Genomic DNA, 19,374 nt, shown 5'->3' on the forward strand with positions numbered 1-19,374 from the left:
AAAAGTTAAGTTCCTATGGCATCTTAACATTATAACAAAACTAGAGGCCCGGTGCACGAAACTTGTGCGTGGGGTATGGGGGTGTCCCTCAGCCCAGCCTGCACCCTCTCCAATCTGGGACCCCTCGAGGGATGTCCAACTGCCCATTTAGCCCCGATCCCGATAGGATCGGGCCTAAATGAGCAGTCGGACATCCCTGACACAATCCAGGACTGCTGGCTCCTAACTGCTTGCCTGCATGCCTTCCTGATTGCTCCTAACTGCTTCTGCCTGCCAGCCTGATCACCCCCTAACCACTCCCCTGCTAGCCTGATTGATGCCTAACTGCTCCCCTGCCAGCCTGATTGCCTCTAATTACCCTCCCCTGCAGGCCTGGTCACCCCTAACTGCCCTCCCCTGAAGGCATGGTCACCCCTAACTGCCCTCCCCTGAAGGCATGGTCACCCCTGACTGCCCTCCCTTGCAGGCCTGGTCCCCCCAACTGCCCTCCCCTGCAGGCCTGGTCCCCCCCAACTGCTCTCCCCTGCAGGCCTGGGTCCCCCCTAACTGCCCTTCCCTGCAGGCCCGGTCGCCCCCAACTTCTCTCCTCTGCCAGCCTGGTCACCTCTAACTGCCCTCCCCTGCAGGCTTGATCGCCCCCAACTGCCCTCCCTGCAGGCCTGGTCCTCCCCCAACTGCTCTCCCCTCCTGGCCTGATCGCCCACAACTACCCTCCCTTGCAGGCCTGGTCCCTCCCAACTGCCCTCCCCTGCTGGCCATCTTGTGGCAGCCATCTTGTGTGTTGGAGTGATGGTCAATTTGCACATTACTCTTTTATTAGATAGGATAGAGGCCTGGTGCATGGGTGGGGGCCAGCTGGTTTGCCCTGAAGGGTGTCCTGGATCAGGGTGGGGGTTCCCTTGGGGCGTGGGGTGGCCTGGGTGAGGGGCCTGTGGTGGTTTGCAGGCCAGCCACGCCCCCCGGCAACCCAAGTGGAGGCCCTGGTATCTGGGATTTATCTATCTTCTATAATTGAAACTTTGTAGCCTTGAGCAGAGACCAGGGCAGGCCAGGGCGGGTGGAAAGCTTGGCTTCCTCCATTGCCAGAGGCAACCCAAGCCTCCTGCTCTCTCCAGCTCTGTGGCCGTTGCTATATTGGTTGGGTTAATTTGCATACTCACTCCTGATTGGATGATGGGCGTGGCTTGTGGACATATGGTCAATTTGCATGTTTCTTTTTTATTAGATAGTATGCTGAACAAAATATTTTTTTTAAAATAATTTTTATTAGTAACGAAATTTTGCATGAATTGAATTTTTGGTTGTGTGTGCTGTGGGAACTTTTCTTTCTTTCTTTTTTTTTTTTTTAAATATATTTTATTGATTTTTTACAGAGAGGAAGAGAGAGGGATAGAGAGTTAGAAACATCGATGAGAGAGAGACATCGATCAGCTGCCTCCTGCACGCCCCCTACTGGGGATGTGCCCGCAACCCAGGTACATGCCCTTGACAGGAATCGAACCTGGGACCCTTCAGTCCGCAGGCCGACGCTCTATCCACTGAGCCAAACCGGTTAGGGCATGATATTATTTTTGAGGACGTGCAGTACTTTCTCACACTGCTACGTTTAGACATGCCTTCTTGTGTTCTCTTAACACTTTGTGCAAACCTCCATATAGCACTCACCCTACACTGTAATTGTTTATGTCTACCACCCCCATGATGCATAGAGTTTCCTGAAGGGAGGAATTACAATAACTTCCATCCTCCCCCAGTCTTAGTTTATAATCCTACTAGAAGTCCATTGCACAAAGATTTGTGCAATAGGCCTTCCTTCCCCTGGCTGTTGGCACCGGTTTTCCTCCGGCACCCGGGACCCAGACCTTTGCTCTGGCGCCGCCTTCAGTCTTCGCTCTGGCTGGAGCCTTCAGTCTTCGCTCCAGCTGGAGCCCCACTCCTGTAGCTCCCTCCGTGCCCCGCCCTCCCTCTCATAGCAGGCGTTCCACCCTGCCCAGCCACTCCGTGCCTGCATGGGTGCTGCCCAGAGGCCCGGAGTGGCGGGGGGGGAGGGGCGCTGTCATTTTTTGTCAGGTTGATTTGCATACTCACTCCTGATTGTCTGGTGGGTGTTGCGAAGTGATGGTCAATTTGCATATTTCACTTTTATTAGTGTAGATACAATGAAAGCCTAATATGCAAATTGACTGAATGGGGGACTGACCGGTCGCTATGAGGTGCACTGACCACCAGGGGGCAGATGCTCAATGCAGTAGCTGCCCCCAGCCCGCAGGTCCCAGGCCAGCCAAGTCGGGTGCCAGTGGACCCCCCAACCCCCATCACCCTGCCTGTCGCCCCACAGACTGGCCCTGATCTCTGGCCAGGCCTAGGGACCCTACCCATGCATGAATTTCATGCATTGGGCCTCTAGTAAGAACATAAACATATCTGCTGAACAAATAGATGCTAGTTTTGAAAGCCTTTGTGGTTTTGTTCTAGACAAATGTTTTGCTTTTTCCCTACTGGCATCATCCATCTCTTAGAGAAACCTTCAACTTTTGCCCTACAGTCTACTCTCCACGAATAAGCCAGATTGTGTCACTTCCAATGGCTTTCCCTTCAGAGTAACATGCACAGTCTGGGCTGGTCTTACCTCCTATACTTAGCCCCTTACTCACTGTGCCCCTATTGGCATGTTCTTCAAACATGGTCAGCATCCCTCACATCATGGTTTTTGGTAATCCCCACACTCATTCCTCTCTTTCTCCCTTACTTTTGCTTAACTTTCCTCAAAGCTTTTTTCACTATATATTGTTGTGGTCTATCTCTCTTCACTGCAAATAAAAGTTCCATCAAGTAAGGGACATTGGTTTATGCTATATCACCAGCACCCACACTAGGGCCTGACACTAGTATATTTTTGCTAAATGAATAAAACTCAGCTTCTAGCTCCTCAGTCTAAGAAATCCATGTGTCCAGTATTACACTCCTAAGCCTCCTGGAACTAATGGGCTTTACTGTTAAATGGCTCTCGGTAAAGAAAGAACACTGCAAGAATACTACTCCAAGAAGGTATGGAGGAAAAAAGGAAGAAAGCCTCAACAACATGGCTCTGAGAATTCTATTTCTCCTTGTCACCCTACTATGCATTTACTGGAGACAAGGCTAATGGAGAATCACTGTCAAGTCTTATAAACTTTGAACTAAAACAAGGAAATAAAAGAAAAGATGCGGCCCTTACCTGCTGCAAAGAGGTTAAGGTTGGGGTGGGCAGCTAGGACCCAGAAACGATCGTGGTCCCTACGGAAGGTCTGAACCCCAGTTCTAGGAAAATAAAAGATGCACAAAGAAAAAAGATTAATTTCTGAGGAATCTTTAGCCCATCCTATATAATAAAGAGCTAACATGCTAATTAGACCAGAGGGCAAAACAACCTTCCAGAATGACCAGTGGGCGGGGACACGAGGCAGCTGGGGCTGCTATGAGGGCCGGGGCAGCCAGAGCTGTGAGGGCCAAGCCCCTTGCATGAATTTTGTGCATCGGGTCTCTAGTCATATATGAGAGTATTGAGTGGTAAGCCAAAATGCTAATTTAAATCGGTAACAGTATACTAAATATCTTAAATAAAGGTAGTCATGATAAATTCTACCAAAAAAAACCCCAAAAAACAAGAGACAGGAGGAAATTCCAAACTGACTCTATTATTCTGATATTTCAATTTCTCTCTATTTGTCACAATTTTCTACTATACTGCTTTCACTTCATATTTCTTATTTTTCTAGCTACAGAAGAACATGCTTAAATTTAAGAGAAAAATACACGTGGAGATTTCTACTTAATAGAAAAATTTTAAATGTTGGTTGATCTTTAGGTCCCTTCACGTTTTCATAATACAGGAATACCTAGTTTTATCAAGCTTCACTGTATTGTGCTTTGCAAATACTGTTTTTAACAAACTGAAGGTTTGTAGCAACCCGGCATCCAGCAAGTCTATTGATGCCATTTTACCAACAGGCTCAGTTGATGGTTAATATAACTTTTGTATGCACTGGGAAACAAAAAAATTTGTGTTTCTCATTGTATTGCCATATTTACTTGACTGCGGCAGTCTGGAACTGAACCCACATCTCCAAGGTATGACTGTGAATGATCTGACTTCTTTATATGCTATATGCTGAAGACAATGAGAAACAAACATAAGTATTCTAATTTAATTTTTAAAAAGAGAGAGGGTAAGAGAAAGGGGCGTCCCCTGGGTTTGGTACCACTACATTATAATCCCCTTACCGTTTAGACATGTCCCAGACCCGGATACTTTTGTCCTCAGAATTACTAAGGATCAATTCTTGGCGAGGATGGAAGACAGCACAAGACACATTGTTGTAATGGCCCCGGCAGGTATCAACCTCCCATGCTTTTGATTCTGAAGGACAAAAAAAAAAGAGGTCATTTGGGATTTGGAATTCTGAGATCCTCTATTCAAATGCTAAGGTATACTGGTACCACAAAGTATAAAATTCGCAACTTCTTTTTAATAGGGCAATTTTCTTCGTTTAAGCCTCTGAATCTTTTTATTTTTTAAATATATTTTTATTGATTTTAGAGAGAAAGTGAGAGGGAGAGAGTGATAGAAACATCAATGATGAGAGAGTCATTGATTGGCTGCCTCCTGCACACCCCCTACTGGGGATCAAGCCTGCAACCTGGGCATGTGCTCTGACTGGGAATCGAACCCATGACCTCTTGGTTCATAGACTGATGCTCAACCACTGAGCACCCCAGGTGGGCTGAAACTTTACATATTTATTTGTTCTTATATTTTGGCCCTCCTATCAGTTATAGTACATCTTCTCCATTATTATGTATTCCCTTACCCTGTTTTACTTGTCACTAGCTGTCATTAGGAAATAAATATAAGCTCCATATGGCAGGAGTTTTATCTGCTTTAGTCACCAATGTATCTCCAGAGCCTTGAAAAATGTGGGCTATAAAACTGGAACACACAGACACAGGCAACAGTATGGTGGTTACCAGATGAAAGGGGTGTGGGGTGGTTAAGGGAGCCAAATATAAGGTGATGGAAGATGATGTGACTTTGGTGGTAGGTACACAATGCAATATACAAATCACGTATCACAGAAATCTACACTTGAAACCCATATAATCTTATTAACCAATGTCAGACCAATAAATTTAATTTAAAAATAAACATTTGTTGAATGAATGAATTCCTACTCTTAACTGTGTTTATACGCCTCAAAATCAGGATGCCATCACAAGAAAACAGGGAATGAGGAAATTTTTATGCTCCTGGGATTAGCATAACCATCTAAGGTAAGAAAATGGGTCTCTAAGTCCAGAAGACCTGGCTGCATCACCTTGCTGGCCAGCAATCAATTTAAAAAATATATTTTTACTGATTTCAGAGAGAGGAAGGTAAAGGGATTGAGAGATAGAAACATCGATGAGAGAGAAACATCAATCAGCTGCCTCCTGCATGCCCCCTAACTGGGGATCAAGTCCACAACCCGGGCATGTGCCCTGACTGGGAATTGAACCATGACCTTCCAGTCATGGGTCGAACTCAAAACACTGAGCCACACTGGCCTGGCCAGCAATCAATTTTTTAATCATGGTAATACCATCACTGTTCACTAACCATTCATGCGCCAGATCTTCACCTGACGGTCATCTGCCCCAGATACAATAAGGGGCATAGTGGGGTGGAAGGCGGCCCAGTTTACTCCACGATCATGACCCTGTGGAAAAAATGAGGAAAGAGTGGTTCTTCTAAAAAGCTTTATGTCCATTACTCAAAGCAAACTAATGAATCATGTTGATTAGTTTCTCTGATTTTTATTCTTCATATGAAAAGACTAAAGGGACTATTACTATGTCAATCTATCTAATATTATCCCCAAATTCTAATGGGAGTTCTATTCCCATATTCAGCTTCATTTGCATTTGTGATATACTACCTTCTTTTATTACCTATTTATAAATTTCAACTAACTATAGCATCTTAAGAATAAAGGCCAATTTTATAACTTAACTAGAGGCCTGGTGCATGGATTCATGCACCGATGGGGTCCCTCGGCCTGGCCTGCAGGGATCGGGCTGAAACCGGCTCTCCAATATCCCCGAGGGGTCCTGGATTGTGAGAGGGCAGTTCTCATGTGATGCAGCCTGGAATCAGGCTCCCTCCTCTCTGGTTCCGGGTGCGTCATCTGAGAACCGCACTGTCAAATGACCGCAGCTTGGCAGCTCCTGCGTTGAGCGTCTGCCCCCCTGGTGGTCAGTGTGCGTCATAGCTACTGGCCGGTTGGCCAGTCACTTAGGCTTTTATATATATGTAGATGAAAAAATTCTCAAAGTATAGTTGGAAAATTGGATAATAATCAAGATTCTTTTAGGAAATCTGCAAGATCAAAACTATTTTTGTAATAAAACTAAGATATTATTTGCCTTTTCATTTCTAGTCTATCTTAAGTGTAATTTTCCAGAGCTACATGCATATGATGCCATTGCTTTGATGGCTAATGGAATGTGTACTTACATATTTTATAAGTTCTTAATTTTAATTTCAAATATGGTAAAAATTGACATCTATAACTTACATTAACAAAGACAATTTGGGGTCAGTAAGTTTTCAGAGTATAAGAAAGTTTTCAGCCCAGCTGGTGTGGCTCATGGTTGAGCGTCAACCCATGAACCAAGAGGTCACTGGTTCGATTCCTGGTCAGGGTACATGCCTGGGTTATGGGGTTGATCCCCAGTAGATGGCTTGTAGGAGGCAGCCGACTGATATGTTTCTATCTCTCTATCCCTCACTCTTCCTCTCTCTAAAAAAATCAATAAAAACGTATTTAAAAAATATCTTCAGATCACTAAGTTTAAGTGCTACTTATTTTTTTAAAAATATATTTTATTGATTTCAGTGAGGAAGGGAGAGGGAGAGATAGAAATATCAATGATGAGAGATAATCATTGATCGGCTACCTCCTGCATGCCCCCTACTGGGGATTGAGCTCACAACCCGGGCATATGCCCTGATGAGGAATCAAACCGTGACCTCCTGTTTCATAGGCTGATGCTCAACCACTGAGCCACGCTGGCCGGGCAAGTGCTGCTGATTTTAAGATATACTATATCCTATATACACTGAGTGGCCAGATTATTATGACTACCCCATCAGTACTTCGTTGGGCCACCTTTTGCCTTTAATACTGCAGCGATTCTTCTTGGCATGGACTCCACGAGATGTTGAAAGGTGATGCGAGGAATCTGACACCATGCCTGATGAATAGCACTGTCCAGTTCTGTGAGATCTGGTGGTTGTGGAACCAGCTGCCTGATGGCTCTTTTAACTTCGTCCCACAAATGCTCAATTGGATTGAGATCTGGTGATTGTGGGGCCACCTAAGCAAGGTAAAGTCTCCCTCATGTTCTTGAAACCACTCCTGCACAATACGAGCACCGTGGCATGGCGCATTGTCTTGTTGGAAGAAGCCATTTCCATTGGGATACGCCATCAACATGATAGGATGAACTTGATCAGCAACGATACTTAGGTATGTTGTGCTATTCAGACATTGTTCCACACGAATTAAAGGGCCCAAATCATGCCATGAAAACATGACCCAAACCATAACACTGCCCCCACCAGCTTGAAGGGTTGTACTCATGCATGTGGGGTGCATGCTTTCATGCTGTTTCCGTGAAATTCTCACTCTGCCATCTGCATGATGCAACTGGAAACGTGATTCATCGGACCACATGACTTTTTTCCAATGCTCGACTGTCCAATCCTTGTTCCTGTGCGAATTGGAGACGTTTTATCTTGGTAACTGCAGACAGCAAAGGTGTTCGAACAGGCCTTCGGCTTCCATATCCCATACGATGCAGTGTACGGCTAATTTGACTACAAACATCAGGTGGTCATAATAATCTGGCCACTCAGTGTATATAGTTGTACTCTGAATTGTGACATAATTATAAATAAGGCAGTTTCAAAATAGCAGCATTTTTGAGAGATACAGTGTGGTGAAAAGTTCGTGTGTTTTGGAATCAGACAGATCCAAGTTCAAATCTATTTACTAAATACACATGGACTTTGGAAAACTGCTTAGTTGTTCTACATTTCCATTTTTAAATCTTATTTCAGCAAAATTCTTGGATCTCAATAACTCTAATTAAACCCACCACCACACCACCACCACCCTGTCCTCCCTTACAAGAGAATGGGCTCTGCTTTGGGATGGTGAAGGAGCCTAAGACAGCTCTCTCCCTCTTCGCACTGTTTTTATAAGATAACATAATTCTCCCTTACGTGGCGTGTAAGCTTCATTTCTGATGGCTCACCTACTATTCTATTTCCAGTGCCTCAAAACAGTGCTCAGTACTTAGTAAGCACTGCATAAACCTTTGCTGAAGGAATGAGCACGTGAATGACACACCGTCACTGTTTCCGTGGAAAAGAGCCCATACCCAGCGGTGGCTGTAAAGAGAAGTACCTCCAGTACGTGCTTCACCACCGCATCCGTAGTTCCAAACAGATCAACGCCAGTAATTCCTCTCACATCCGACTCCACTGCGCCAGGGGACAAGTTTTTTTTCCTTAGACCTATGAAGGGATAAGGAGTGAGATCAAAGATGTACATACTACAATGTTACCAGAAAGAGCACAGTAACAGAAGCACAGAAAGGCAGTGATAGACTAACATTAACAAAAAGGGAGGGAGGAAGAAATTTAGAGAGACTGAAGAAGAGATACTCAAGAGCTCCTATCTCTTTCTAAAAATGTTCAAAATGTTGAAGCACATTCACTGTCTTCTCTTTTGCTCCCTTAACACTGAACAGAGCCACTTGGGATTTCTTCTCAGAGGACAATCCAAACTTCTACCACAGCTAACTTCTTCAACAAACCTCACCTCAAGAATTGTCTACTTGATTATGGATAATAAAGAACATTATAACCTGATGAACAAAAAGATAGATACAGAGGCAGAGAAGCATCGAACAGACTGTCAAATTACAGCGGGAAGGCTGGGGAGGGGATCAACCGAAGGACTTGTATGCATGCATATAAGCATAACCAATGGACGCAAGACACTGGGGGGTGGGGTGAGGGCATGTGCTGGGGGATAGGGGAGGCCAGGGGAAGGTCAATAGGGGAAAAAAAGGAGACATATGTACTACTATTTGTAATATTTTAAACAATAAAAAAAGAATAAAAAAAATAAATATATATGTATACGTATGTGTGTGTGTGTGTATATATATATATAATTGTCTACTTGAGATAATGCTCATTTCTGTTCTTTTTTTTTTTTTTATTTTTTTTTTAAAAATATATTTTATTGATTTTTTACAGAGAGGAAGAGAGGAAGGGAGAGGGATAGAGAGTTAGAAACATCGATGAGAGAGAAACATCGATCAGCTGCCTCCTGCACGCCCCCCACTGGGGATGTGCCCGCAACCAAGGTACATGCCCTTGACCGGAATCGAACCTGGGACCCTTGAGTCCGCAGGCCGACGCTCTATCCACTGAGCCAAACCGGTTTTGGCCTCATTTCTGTTCTTGAAATGTGGCCTCAAGAGGTAAACATTCAATTTCTACTTTTCCATTTTCAACTTTATGAAAACTATAGCAACTTTTCTTCTATCATCTCAAACAATTTTCAAAGAAGAGCCACTTGGGATGGCTACAGATCAGTGTTTCCCAAACTGGGAGCTTTTAGGCAACTCATAGGAAGTTCCAAAGGAGTTTAGGAAACTAGACCTATTAAATATAAAACAGCTATTTGGTGGAAGAGACTGTAAAACTATAAACTATTCAAACAGTGTACTCATGTCTTCTACTTGTCTCTTGGGCAAGGGACAAAATAATTCAAACTGTCATGTCCCATTAAGCTCTTGCTTAAAAGACTGGTGATAGATCTGAATACATGTACTTTGCCATTAAAACATTTGGAGGCTAGTTTCATTGGGAGAAATTAGCCCATAATTTGAAAAAAATGGAAAAAAGACACCAGGATAAAAAGAACCTTATTTGCAGCCATAAAAAAGAATGGAATTATGCCATCTGCAACATGATGGACCTAGAGAGTATTGTGCTAAATAAAATAAGTCAGAGAGAAAAAGGGGAAATGCCATGTGGTTACATTTAAATGTGAACTCTAAAAAACAAACTAATAATCAGAACAGAAACACACTCATAGATACAGAGAACATTTTCAGGGTTGCCACATGGGAGGGAGGTTGTGGGGATGGGTGAAAAAAGTAAAGGGATTAAGAAGTACAAATTGGTAGCTACAGAATATTCATGGGTATAAACAGCACAGCACAGGGAATATAGTCAATAATATTGTAATAACTATATAGGGTGTCAGATGGGTACTAGATTTATTGGGATAATCACTTAGCTTTATAAATGTCTAATGACGGAAATGAATATAATATTGTACATCACTATAATTGAAAAATAAAGTATTAAAAAGAAAAGGAGTCATATTTGTATAAGATCCACATTTATGGCAAAACTACACTTATCTTCAAAAGCTAACTATTTGCATTATAGTCAAAATCAAAATTATAACAATATTACCATCTTACATTTGAAAAGACCTTTGTGGTTTTCAAAGCACTCTAACATATGTTATGTGATTAATACTCATTTTATAAATGAAATAATAGAATTGGAACTCAAATCATATCTTTTAAAGTATTTTGGGAGGCAAAGAGGAAAATGGAACTACCTAGCATTTGTAGAATAAAAACCAAATCTCTAATATAGAGGGGAAAATAAAAGCTATCACTGAAAATAAAATCTAAATAGTTTTAAGCCTAAATTTTGACACCCGTAGGAAAATATAAACATTTAAGTCCAATGATAATACTTATCTTCATTGTATCAGAATTATAATCTCTCTTCTATTACAGTGGCATGTAAACATCAGCACTGGAGAAGCAAGTGCTTAAAAGGACATGGCAGTTTTAATTATCTTGTCTCCTGCCCAAGATGAGCATTCAGCCAATAGGAAAGGAGAAAGAAAGCCAATGCTTTAAAAAAAAAAAAAAGAAGCACTCTCCCAAAGCTTCATAAATACCTCATCACAGAGGTGCCTCCTTTCACTTATTTCACTTGTCCCTTTAATGGGATCTGTCAACTTTTTCTGAGTCTGGGGTATGAAACAGATTCAAAGAAAGATATAAAAACAGATAGCTGTGAAGATCTTCACCTCCAATAAGCTTCAACAAACACATGAAAAGGAAAGGCTGTATTACAGAACGGAAGCCTTTGTTGCACTTGCTTGTGATGGTTCAGGAAAAGGGAAGGATATATATATATATATAGATAGATGAATATTTATGGGCAGTGAAAAGATGCTTAGAAAGGAAATATCTGAGCCTTCGACAAGTCACGGGGACTGGACAGATGGAAAATTTCTACAGCAGCTACTCAAATCCAGAGGGAGGAGAGGACACTCTCAGAATGGACCAGTTTGATGCATACCTCCCAGTGGGGACCAGAGGAAGTAGTAAGAAGAGAGAGTCGGATGAGGACAGAAGCTGGCACCAAATTAATACTTTAGTAGTCATTGCAAAGATTACGCCTGCATTGCAAGGGCTTGACATGCAAAGTTGTAAGCACACTAAGATAATTTCAATTTACTAGGACGCTGAAGGTAAAAAGCAATCTGTCTTCTAAATCTATCCCTATTTGTAAATATTTATTTTGCCAGGCTAACACAAAAGACTCAGGTTAAGCTAAGCACCATGGGCACAATTCTCATGGGAGAGGTATCAAGAAGACAGGTTTTCCTTTAAAGATCTGTTTACTTATTGCTTACCTGGCTCAGAGTATCCCCTTTCAGACACTCAGAAAAATTAGAATTTTGAACAGTTCTTTAGATGTGAGGGTATTCATTTTCTGACTCAGAACTAATGTTTCCTCTCCTAGAAATATTAGCTCCAGTCCCTAACAGACCTGAAAACTAATTCTTCTTCCCGTGTTCAGACTTATTGGAACTCAGGCTAAAATAAGTGCTAAAAAAGGTAGGCTGCACAGCCAGTGTGGCTCAGTGGTTGAGTGATGCATTAAGAGGTCACAGGTTCGATTCCTGGTCAGGGGACATGTGGGCTCAACCCCCAATTGGGGGCGTGCAATGTTTCTCTCTCTCTCCCCCCCACTTCCTTCCTCGCTCTCTAAAATCAATAAAAACATACGTTTTTTAAAAGAGTATGCTTATTTCTAGAAAAGATGTAAAAGTCCAACCCAGGGGTGGGCAAACTTTTTGACTCGAGGGCCACAATGGACCGGAGGGCTGGAACAAAAGCATGGATGGAGTGTTTGTGTGAACTAATATAAATTCAAAGTAAAGGAGCGGAGGGGAGAGCAAGAGAACCCTCCGCTCTTTCGGCTCCGCGGGCCGGATAGAACAGCCGAACGGCGTAGTTTGCCCACGGCTGGACCCAAAAGCTCCTTCCATTTGGTTAATACCAAAGCATCTCCTTACACTCTGGTTAAGGGGTTTTGGAAATCAGAACGGTTTTGAGTAGAGAAAAACAAGAATGGTTAAGAGAGCTTTAACATTAGTACAGCTGCTAGCACAAACTTTTCAATATCACAGATACTAAGAAGAGCAATTGTAGTGTTATTACATAGTAACCCATGCACTCCACACATTCAAGAGCAAGTATAAACCCCAATTGAGGTCATACTCTCTTCTCTGACTTAAGGGCCTTAATTCTGATGCAAAAATGTTCTCTGGCCTACAAAAGGGAAAAACACTTCTTGCCTTGAGCATTTCATGATCATTAGCGAGAATCCATCCACCTAACAGCCCAAACTGCCTTAGCCAGGCCACAGGGAAACTCTTTGAGCATAAGGCTCTTCTCAACCCAGTGCTCTAGGAAAGAATTAAGTCCTAGCGGTCAAAGCATCAATTTATGCAGGTAACAAATTAACTTATTATGATCTTGAATGGCATTAGTTATATACCATTCTTGGAAGAACTGAGAAAACAGTCACTCAAAGTATTGGAGTAGTCTTTTTTTAATTTTTCCTTTGATTAATTTTTTAAAAATATATTTTATTGATTTTTTTACAGAGAGGAAGGGAGAGGGATAGAGAGTTAGAAACATCGATGAGAGAGAAACATTGATCAGCTGCCTCCTGCGCACCCACTACTGGGGATGTGCCTGCAACCAAGGTACATGCCCTTGACCGGAATCGAACCTGGGACCCTTCAGTCCGCAGGCCGACACTCTATCCTCTGAGCCAAACCGGTTAGGGCTGGAGCAGTCTTAATTCTCTCAGAACCCCAGCTGGGAAAGACTATTCTAAGTAACCACCCCTGATCAGCTGGAACAGCATAAGCTAGGATCCTACCCTATCGAGCTCCTACGTTTTGAGACAGAGAAAGCGCTTTGAATGTACACATAGTGAAAACCCATAGCTAGGTTACTGGGACAGTGAATAATAAGCTCCCTGGTACTAGCAGCGAGGAGAGGGCACAGGTTCACAGTGCCTGTGCCTACCTCCTCTGGTTGGCATGGCCGGACACATCTGAGTATACTTCACAATGCCCAGCCAGTCTGACAAAAAACTGCAATGGCAAAAGCCCTAGCTGAAGCGGGTCCTACTGTCCTACCTCTGGTGCAATCTTGTATACCACTCCCTTCTAATTCAGAACCTTGGAAAACTGCAAACACCACATGATCTAGAGGTTCTACTCTCCCACTGTCCCCATCTTCACAGGGGCTTGTTTCTGTGCTACCTGAATCTTTTTTTTTTTTTTTAAATATATTTTTTATTGATTTTAGAGAAGACAGAAGAGGGAGAGAGAGATAGAAACATCAATGATGAGAGAGGATCATTGATTGGCTGCCTCCTGCATGCCCCCTACTGGGGACTGAGCCCGCAACCCAGGCATGTGCCCTTGGCCGGAATCGAACCTGGGACCCTTCAGTCTGCAGGCTGACGCTCTATCCACTGAGCCAAACCAGCTAGGGCAGTGCTACCTGAATCTTAACAGCTATTACAACATTCCAAATGCTGCACCCAGGAATCCAAATCTTCAACTTGCTGTCTCAAATGGCTTTTTGAGACAGCAACTACCATAGTGTCTCAGCCCACCAAGCCACAAGAGTTGGGACATAATCATCTTGACCATACAATGTAGAAGGGCGACTCCTTTATTACCAAAACGAACCAGGCAGGACCTATAAGAGGACCTTCCTTTCACAGAATGAAAACAGTGTTTTGTAGTCTAGCCATTAACCTTTCAGAGAACCCAATTTCTAAGAATTTCTTTCTTTTTTAAAAAAAATATATTTTTATTGACTTTAGAGAGGCAGGGAGAGGGATTGAGCCTGCAACCCGGGCATGTGCCCTTCACCGGAATCGAATCTGGGACCCTTCAGTCCACAGGCCAACGCTCTATCCACTGAGCCAAACCAGCTAGGGCTCCAAGAATTTCTAAGGCAACAAACAAATAGAGACGATTCAACAAGTGGTAAGTAAATTTAACCGGGCTGAAAATCATAGCATTTAGAGTCTCATTTCCCTCTTCCGACTCCCAGGAAAGCACTTTCATTTACCCAGCATGTCAATCTCATAGCTACAGTCTTTTCTCTGCATTTACATTTTCTGGTTAGCCAAGGCACTATGCCACTCCCCACAGTAAAGCAACTGCACTTCACTCAGTGCTTCTTGAGCCCTTCCTGCTTCCCCTCCCAACCTGGGCAGGATGAAGGGCCACAGTTGCTGGGTGTTTATATAGAGAGTAGGTTGATTTTACTTTACATGCTTTTGAGTTAATGTTGGAAAACTAATCACAAGCAGTTTCTAAACCAAAAATGACATGTTGTAAAAGGATAATAAATGTATCAAAATGGGAAAAACATTTTCTGGTTAGCAACTTATTGGATCCCCTCCATAAAGTACTAAACATTTAAATACTATAAAAAATTAAGATATATAAACTGTGAAAGGAGAGACTATCCCAATTACCCAAAATCTATAAATTAATTTCTGGTCTTACAAGTCTGTTCTAACATTAAAAGGTATTCTGGATGTACCACCTCCTGCCCCACCTCCCCATGATTCTTACACTAGAAGAAATAGGAAAGATTTTCCTATTTCTAAATGAGGCCATAGGATTCAAGAGTTCTGTTTGTGTAAAGCTTGATTCTTAATCAGATATTGCCAATGATATATAGATTTTAACTAAAACCGTTCTAACAAAAAAGTGTAACTTTCTTCAAATTAAATAAATTTTCTAGAGCAACCACTTTCCTTAGGAAATACCTCTAACATGAAGAACCATGAAAACAGATTTAATATACTCAGAAACAAAGATGCTATTATTTGAGAAGAGAATATTCTAAATTTTCCTGTTCTAAGCCAACTGCCCTCACTATTTTAAGAAATTGCAGTTTTGCACAAGACATGATTAGGTTTTCCTCTGAACTTGAGCAGCTCACCAGAAATATCCCAAACACGCACAGTCTGGTCGAGGCTGGCTGACACAACCAGGTCTTCCGAGGGGTGAAACTGAGCACACATTACGTAATGGTTGTGCCCCGTTAAAACACTGGAAGAAGAAGAAGAAGAAAAAAGACAATGCCAAATTAGAGGCAGGAATCACCAGACTCCTACATGCTAAATACCATTCTCCAAATTCAACGGATACAAATCCAATTATACTTTTTTTGAGGCAAAGATAAGTCAACCTAACAATTCTAAACTAATAACAATAAGGCCAGCTGTTTTAACAATAGCTCTCTTCTTACCTCTAATGCATTAGTATTTAATATTAATGACTCCAGGAAAACTGAGATAGCACAGCTCTCCTCTAAAAGCCATATTAAAATATCAAAATAAATGAAATCTTAGTAATTCATAGTGGAAACCATCTGTTAATTTTAGTGGAATATCCCTCTTAAGAGGCATCATTTAAAATGGTCCTTACATCTTCCTTATATCCTGGAAAGCTCAAGGCAAAACAAAGCAAGACAGATGTCTAGACTTTGGCTCAGGTTTCACAAGGACAGAAATGAAAACCAGCTAAAAATTTTGTTCTAAAAACCTAGTTATATGACCTCCTTTCTCTGGTATCCAGATTCATATATTACTTACAAGATTGCCTCTATATTTATCATTTTGTACATAAAAACATCTTACAAATACAATCAGTAATTAATCAGTAGACACTGTGCATTAGTGGAGGGAGATGATTATTCTGAAGAGAAGTTGATTATAAAACACTAGGAAGAATGAAGACATTTTTGAGCCCTCTGTTTCCTGCTTTACCAGACACAGGTTCTAGACTGCCAGTTCCACACTCGGATGGTCTGATCATCTGAGGCACTCAGTATCCAAGGATATTCCTGAAAGATATTCCAGATAAAGGGTTTGAACATTAAACGAATATGTTCTTTCAGGCTCCTGTAACCACTTCTCTCTTTGGAGGAAACATTCCATTGTCTAAATTCTCAGCTATCTTAGCCAAGGGAGTGCTGTTTCTGATTTAATTCCATATAACCCTGAGTGCTTTCTTTTACAGAATGAAACAAAGAAAGAAGGTCAACACCACAGAGATCCTAGAAGAGTCACTCCAATAACATAATTGTTTTATCAATGTTTAGATTCTTGAGGGGGAAAAAAAATGATTCCTACAGGGAAACTGAAGAATGCTCTAAAACTAGAGGCACATGGATACTTACATGATGAAAAAATGTGGTACGTATGTAGTCTAAGTGCCCCAGCAATGTGAAGAGACAGCGCCGAAGCTTGTAATTCCAAACCTGCAAAGAGAGAAATACAGCGGAGGAATGGGACCTGAGGTTCTTGAGTACCTAAAAGGCTCAGGTTTCTCAATCAGTTTGGATTTATATTCAGGCACTTCTAAATAGGTGGGAACCGTGATAGGAGGTCTTGTTTAAAGTTGGATGGAAAAGATCAAATAACATGTGAGGAAGGAAAAAAAGGAAGGCTAGGAAAAACCTAAAGCTAAAACTATGAAAAAGGTTATTCCTTTTTTTTTTTTTTTTATATATATTTTATTGATTTTTTACAGAGAGGAAGGGATAGGGATAGAGAGTTAGAAACATCGATGAGAGAGAAACATCGATCAGCTGCCTCCTGCACACCTCCTACTGGGGATGTGCCCGCAGCCAAGGTACATGCCCTTGACCGGAATCGAACCCGGGACCCTTCAGTCCGCAGGCCGACGCTCCATCCACTGAGCCAAACCAGTTTCAGCAAGGTTATTCCTTTTTTGAGGGAGAAACCATCTCTATTTAATAACATGAGACAAGATGCTTATCCAAGCGCAACTGGAAGCTCTTCTTTCTACTGCATAATTGTTCTCAGCTTTTATACATACAGCTCCATTAGTACTTTGCTGATTATCTTATCTCAGGGTAAAAAAAAATTTAAAAATGGCAGAACAATACCATGAGTCCAAAGGAACAATAATATAACATATGGCATCATCTTCTTTTACTCTTAACTTGGTGGCAAATGATGCCAATACATTCACGATCTACACTCATCTATCATGCAAGGAGACTTTAACTCATTACTATGGAAAATACCACATTGCTCAGATTCACATATAAAGTTGATTTAACTACCGAAGTACCAGGCACCAATGAGTACAACTGAGGAAGACACTAAAATCAGGACCATATATGTAAGGCAGCTCATTCTCCCATCCAAAAAAGTACAAAAATGAGAGGTCAGATGCTTTTTGTTTTCTAAGATTTAATACTTATTTATAGTCTCTCTGGGCCACCTTGTTACTATTCTTCCTTTCAACTTAAAATTTAAAAAAAATTTTTTGGTAAATAACAAAATTCAAACAACCCAAAAACATGATTGTTCAAACAAGAATATAAGCTCTAGCCCTGGCCAGTGTGGCTCAATTGGTTGAGAGTTGTCCCTCGCAGTGAAAGGTCACGGATTTGATTCCACATCAGGGCACATGCCCAGGTTGCAGGTTTGGTCCTCAGTCAGGATATGTACAGGAAGCAACTGATCAATGTTTCTTTCTCATTGATATTTCTCTTTCTCTCTCTCTTTCCCTCTCCCTTCATCTCTCTCTAAAAATAAATGAAAACATATTAAACAAAAAAGAATATAAATTCCCTAAAGGCAGAATCCTTGTCCATTATGCTCAATACTATACCTCTAGCACATAATATAGTGACTAACACTTAGTAGGTGCTCAACAGGTGTGTATAGAATTGAGAAAAGGTAAATAACACAAAAAGTGAAAGTATCCTAATACCTTCACCTTCATTTGATTCAAATATATATAAATATACATGTATACAGTAGAGTTGGAGTTTCACACAAAAATTAGGTCATACTACAAATACTACTCTGCAATTAGACTTTTTTTCTCATATAAAGTTCAGTGTTTTAAACTTCCATATATCTAGCTTCAAACCATCTTGGCTCCTTGATAGTCTTCTATCAAACTCCAGAACTCTGAATCCTTAAGTACTTATAGGATTTGTAGACTCTGATTATTTGCTGGGCTTCCAATCTTACTCTTTGAAAATGTGGATACAGCAAACAATAAAATGAACCATAAACATGACTTCTAGATAATTCCCCTTTCATCAGAGAAATATAAATTAAAACCACAGCATGCAGCTAGCTAAGACAATTTCTTTATTTTATCACAGCTTGGAGATATAATTCAAATCCCATACAATCCATCCATTTAAAGTATAGAATTCAATGGTTTTTAGTACATTTATAGTTAGGCAACCATCACCACGATCAATTTTAGAACAAATTATCACTCCCAAAAGAAACTTCATTAGCAGTCACTCCCCATTTCTTCCCAACTACTGCCCCCACCAACCCTAGCAAACCACCAATCTACTTTCTGCTTTATAATTTTGCCTGTTCTGGACATTTCACATAAGTGGACAATAACTCCTTTTTAAAAATATTGTTTTAGCCAGTTTGGCTCAGTGGATAGAGCGTCGGCCTGCGGACTGAAGGGCCTTGGTTCGATTCTGGTCAGGGGCACATGCCCTGGTTGTGGGCTCGATCCCCAGTAGGGGGCATGCAGGAGGCAGCAGATCAATGATTCTCTCTCAACATTGTCCTTTCTATCTCTCTCCCTTCCTCTCTAAAATAAATAAAAATATATTTAAAAAATAAAAAATATTGTTTTGGAAAAACTTTTTTAAAAAATATATTTTTGATTTCAGAGAGGAAGGAAGAGGAAGAAAGAGAAATATCAATGATGAGAGAGAATCATTGATTGGCTGCCTCCTGCACGCCCCCTACTGGGGATCGAGCCGGCAACCTGGGCATGTGCCCCTGACCAGAATCAAACCTGGAACCCTTCAGTCCGCAGGCTGACGCTC

The 19,374-nt window shown here is 41.6% G+C and overlaps 1 protein-coding gene across 2 annotated transcripts in view; it reads right to left on the reverse strand.

Annotated features, from left to right (window-relative positions):
- COPA (COPI coat complex subunit alpha) overlaps positions 1-19,374 on the reverse strand; it is a 46,719-nt gene that overhangs the window by 19,727 nt on the left and 7,618 nt on the right. For both annotated transcript variants that reach the window (XM_080647898.1, XM_080647897.1), the window contains exons 4-10: positions 16,708-16,788; positions 16,295-16,371; positions 15,466-15,575; positions 8,490-8,599; positions 5,636-5,735; positions 4,264-4,399; positions 3,218-3,300 (exon numbers count right to left, since the gene is read on the reverse strand). In XM_080647898.1, coding sequence (XP_080504024.1) covers positions 3,218-3,300; positions 4,264-4,399; positions 5,636-5,735; positions 8,490-8,599; positions 15,466-15,575; positions 16,295-16,371; positions 16,708-16,788 — 697 coding nt within the window. The remainder of the gene's footprint in view (positions 1-3,217; positions 3,301-4,263; positions 4,400-5,635; positions 5,736-8,489; positions 8,600-15,465; positions 15,576-16,294; positions 16,372-16,707; positions 16,789-19,374) is intronic.

This window comes from Plecotus auritus (assembly GCF_963455305.1).
Source record: "Plecotus auritus genome assembly, chromosome: 12".
Classification (NCBI taxonomy): Eukaryota; Metazoa; Chordata; class Mammalia; order Chiroptera; family Vespertilionidae; genus Plecotus; species Plecotus auritus.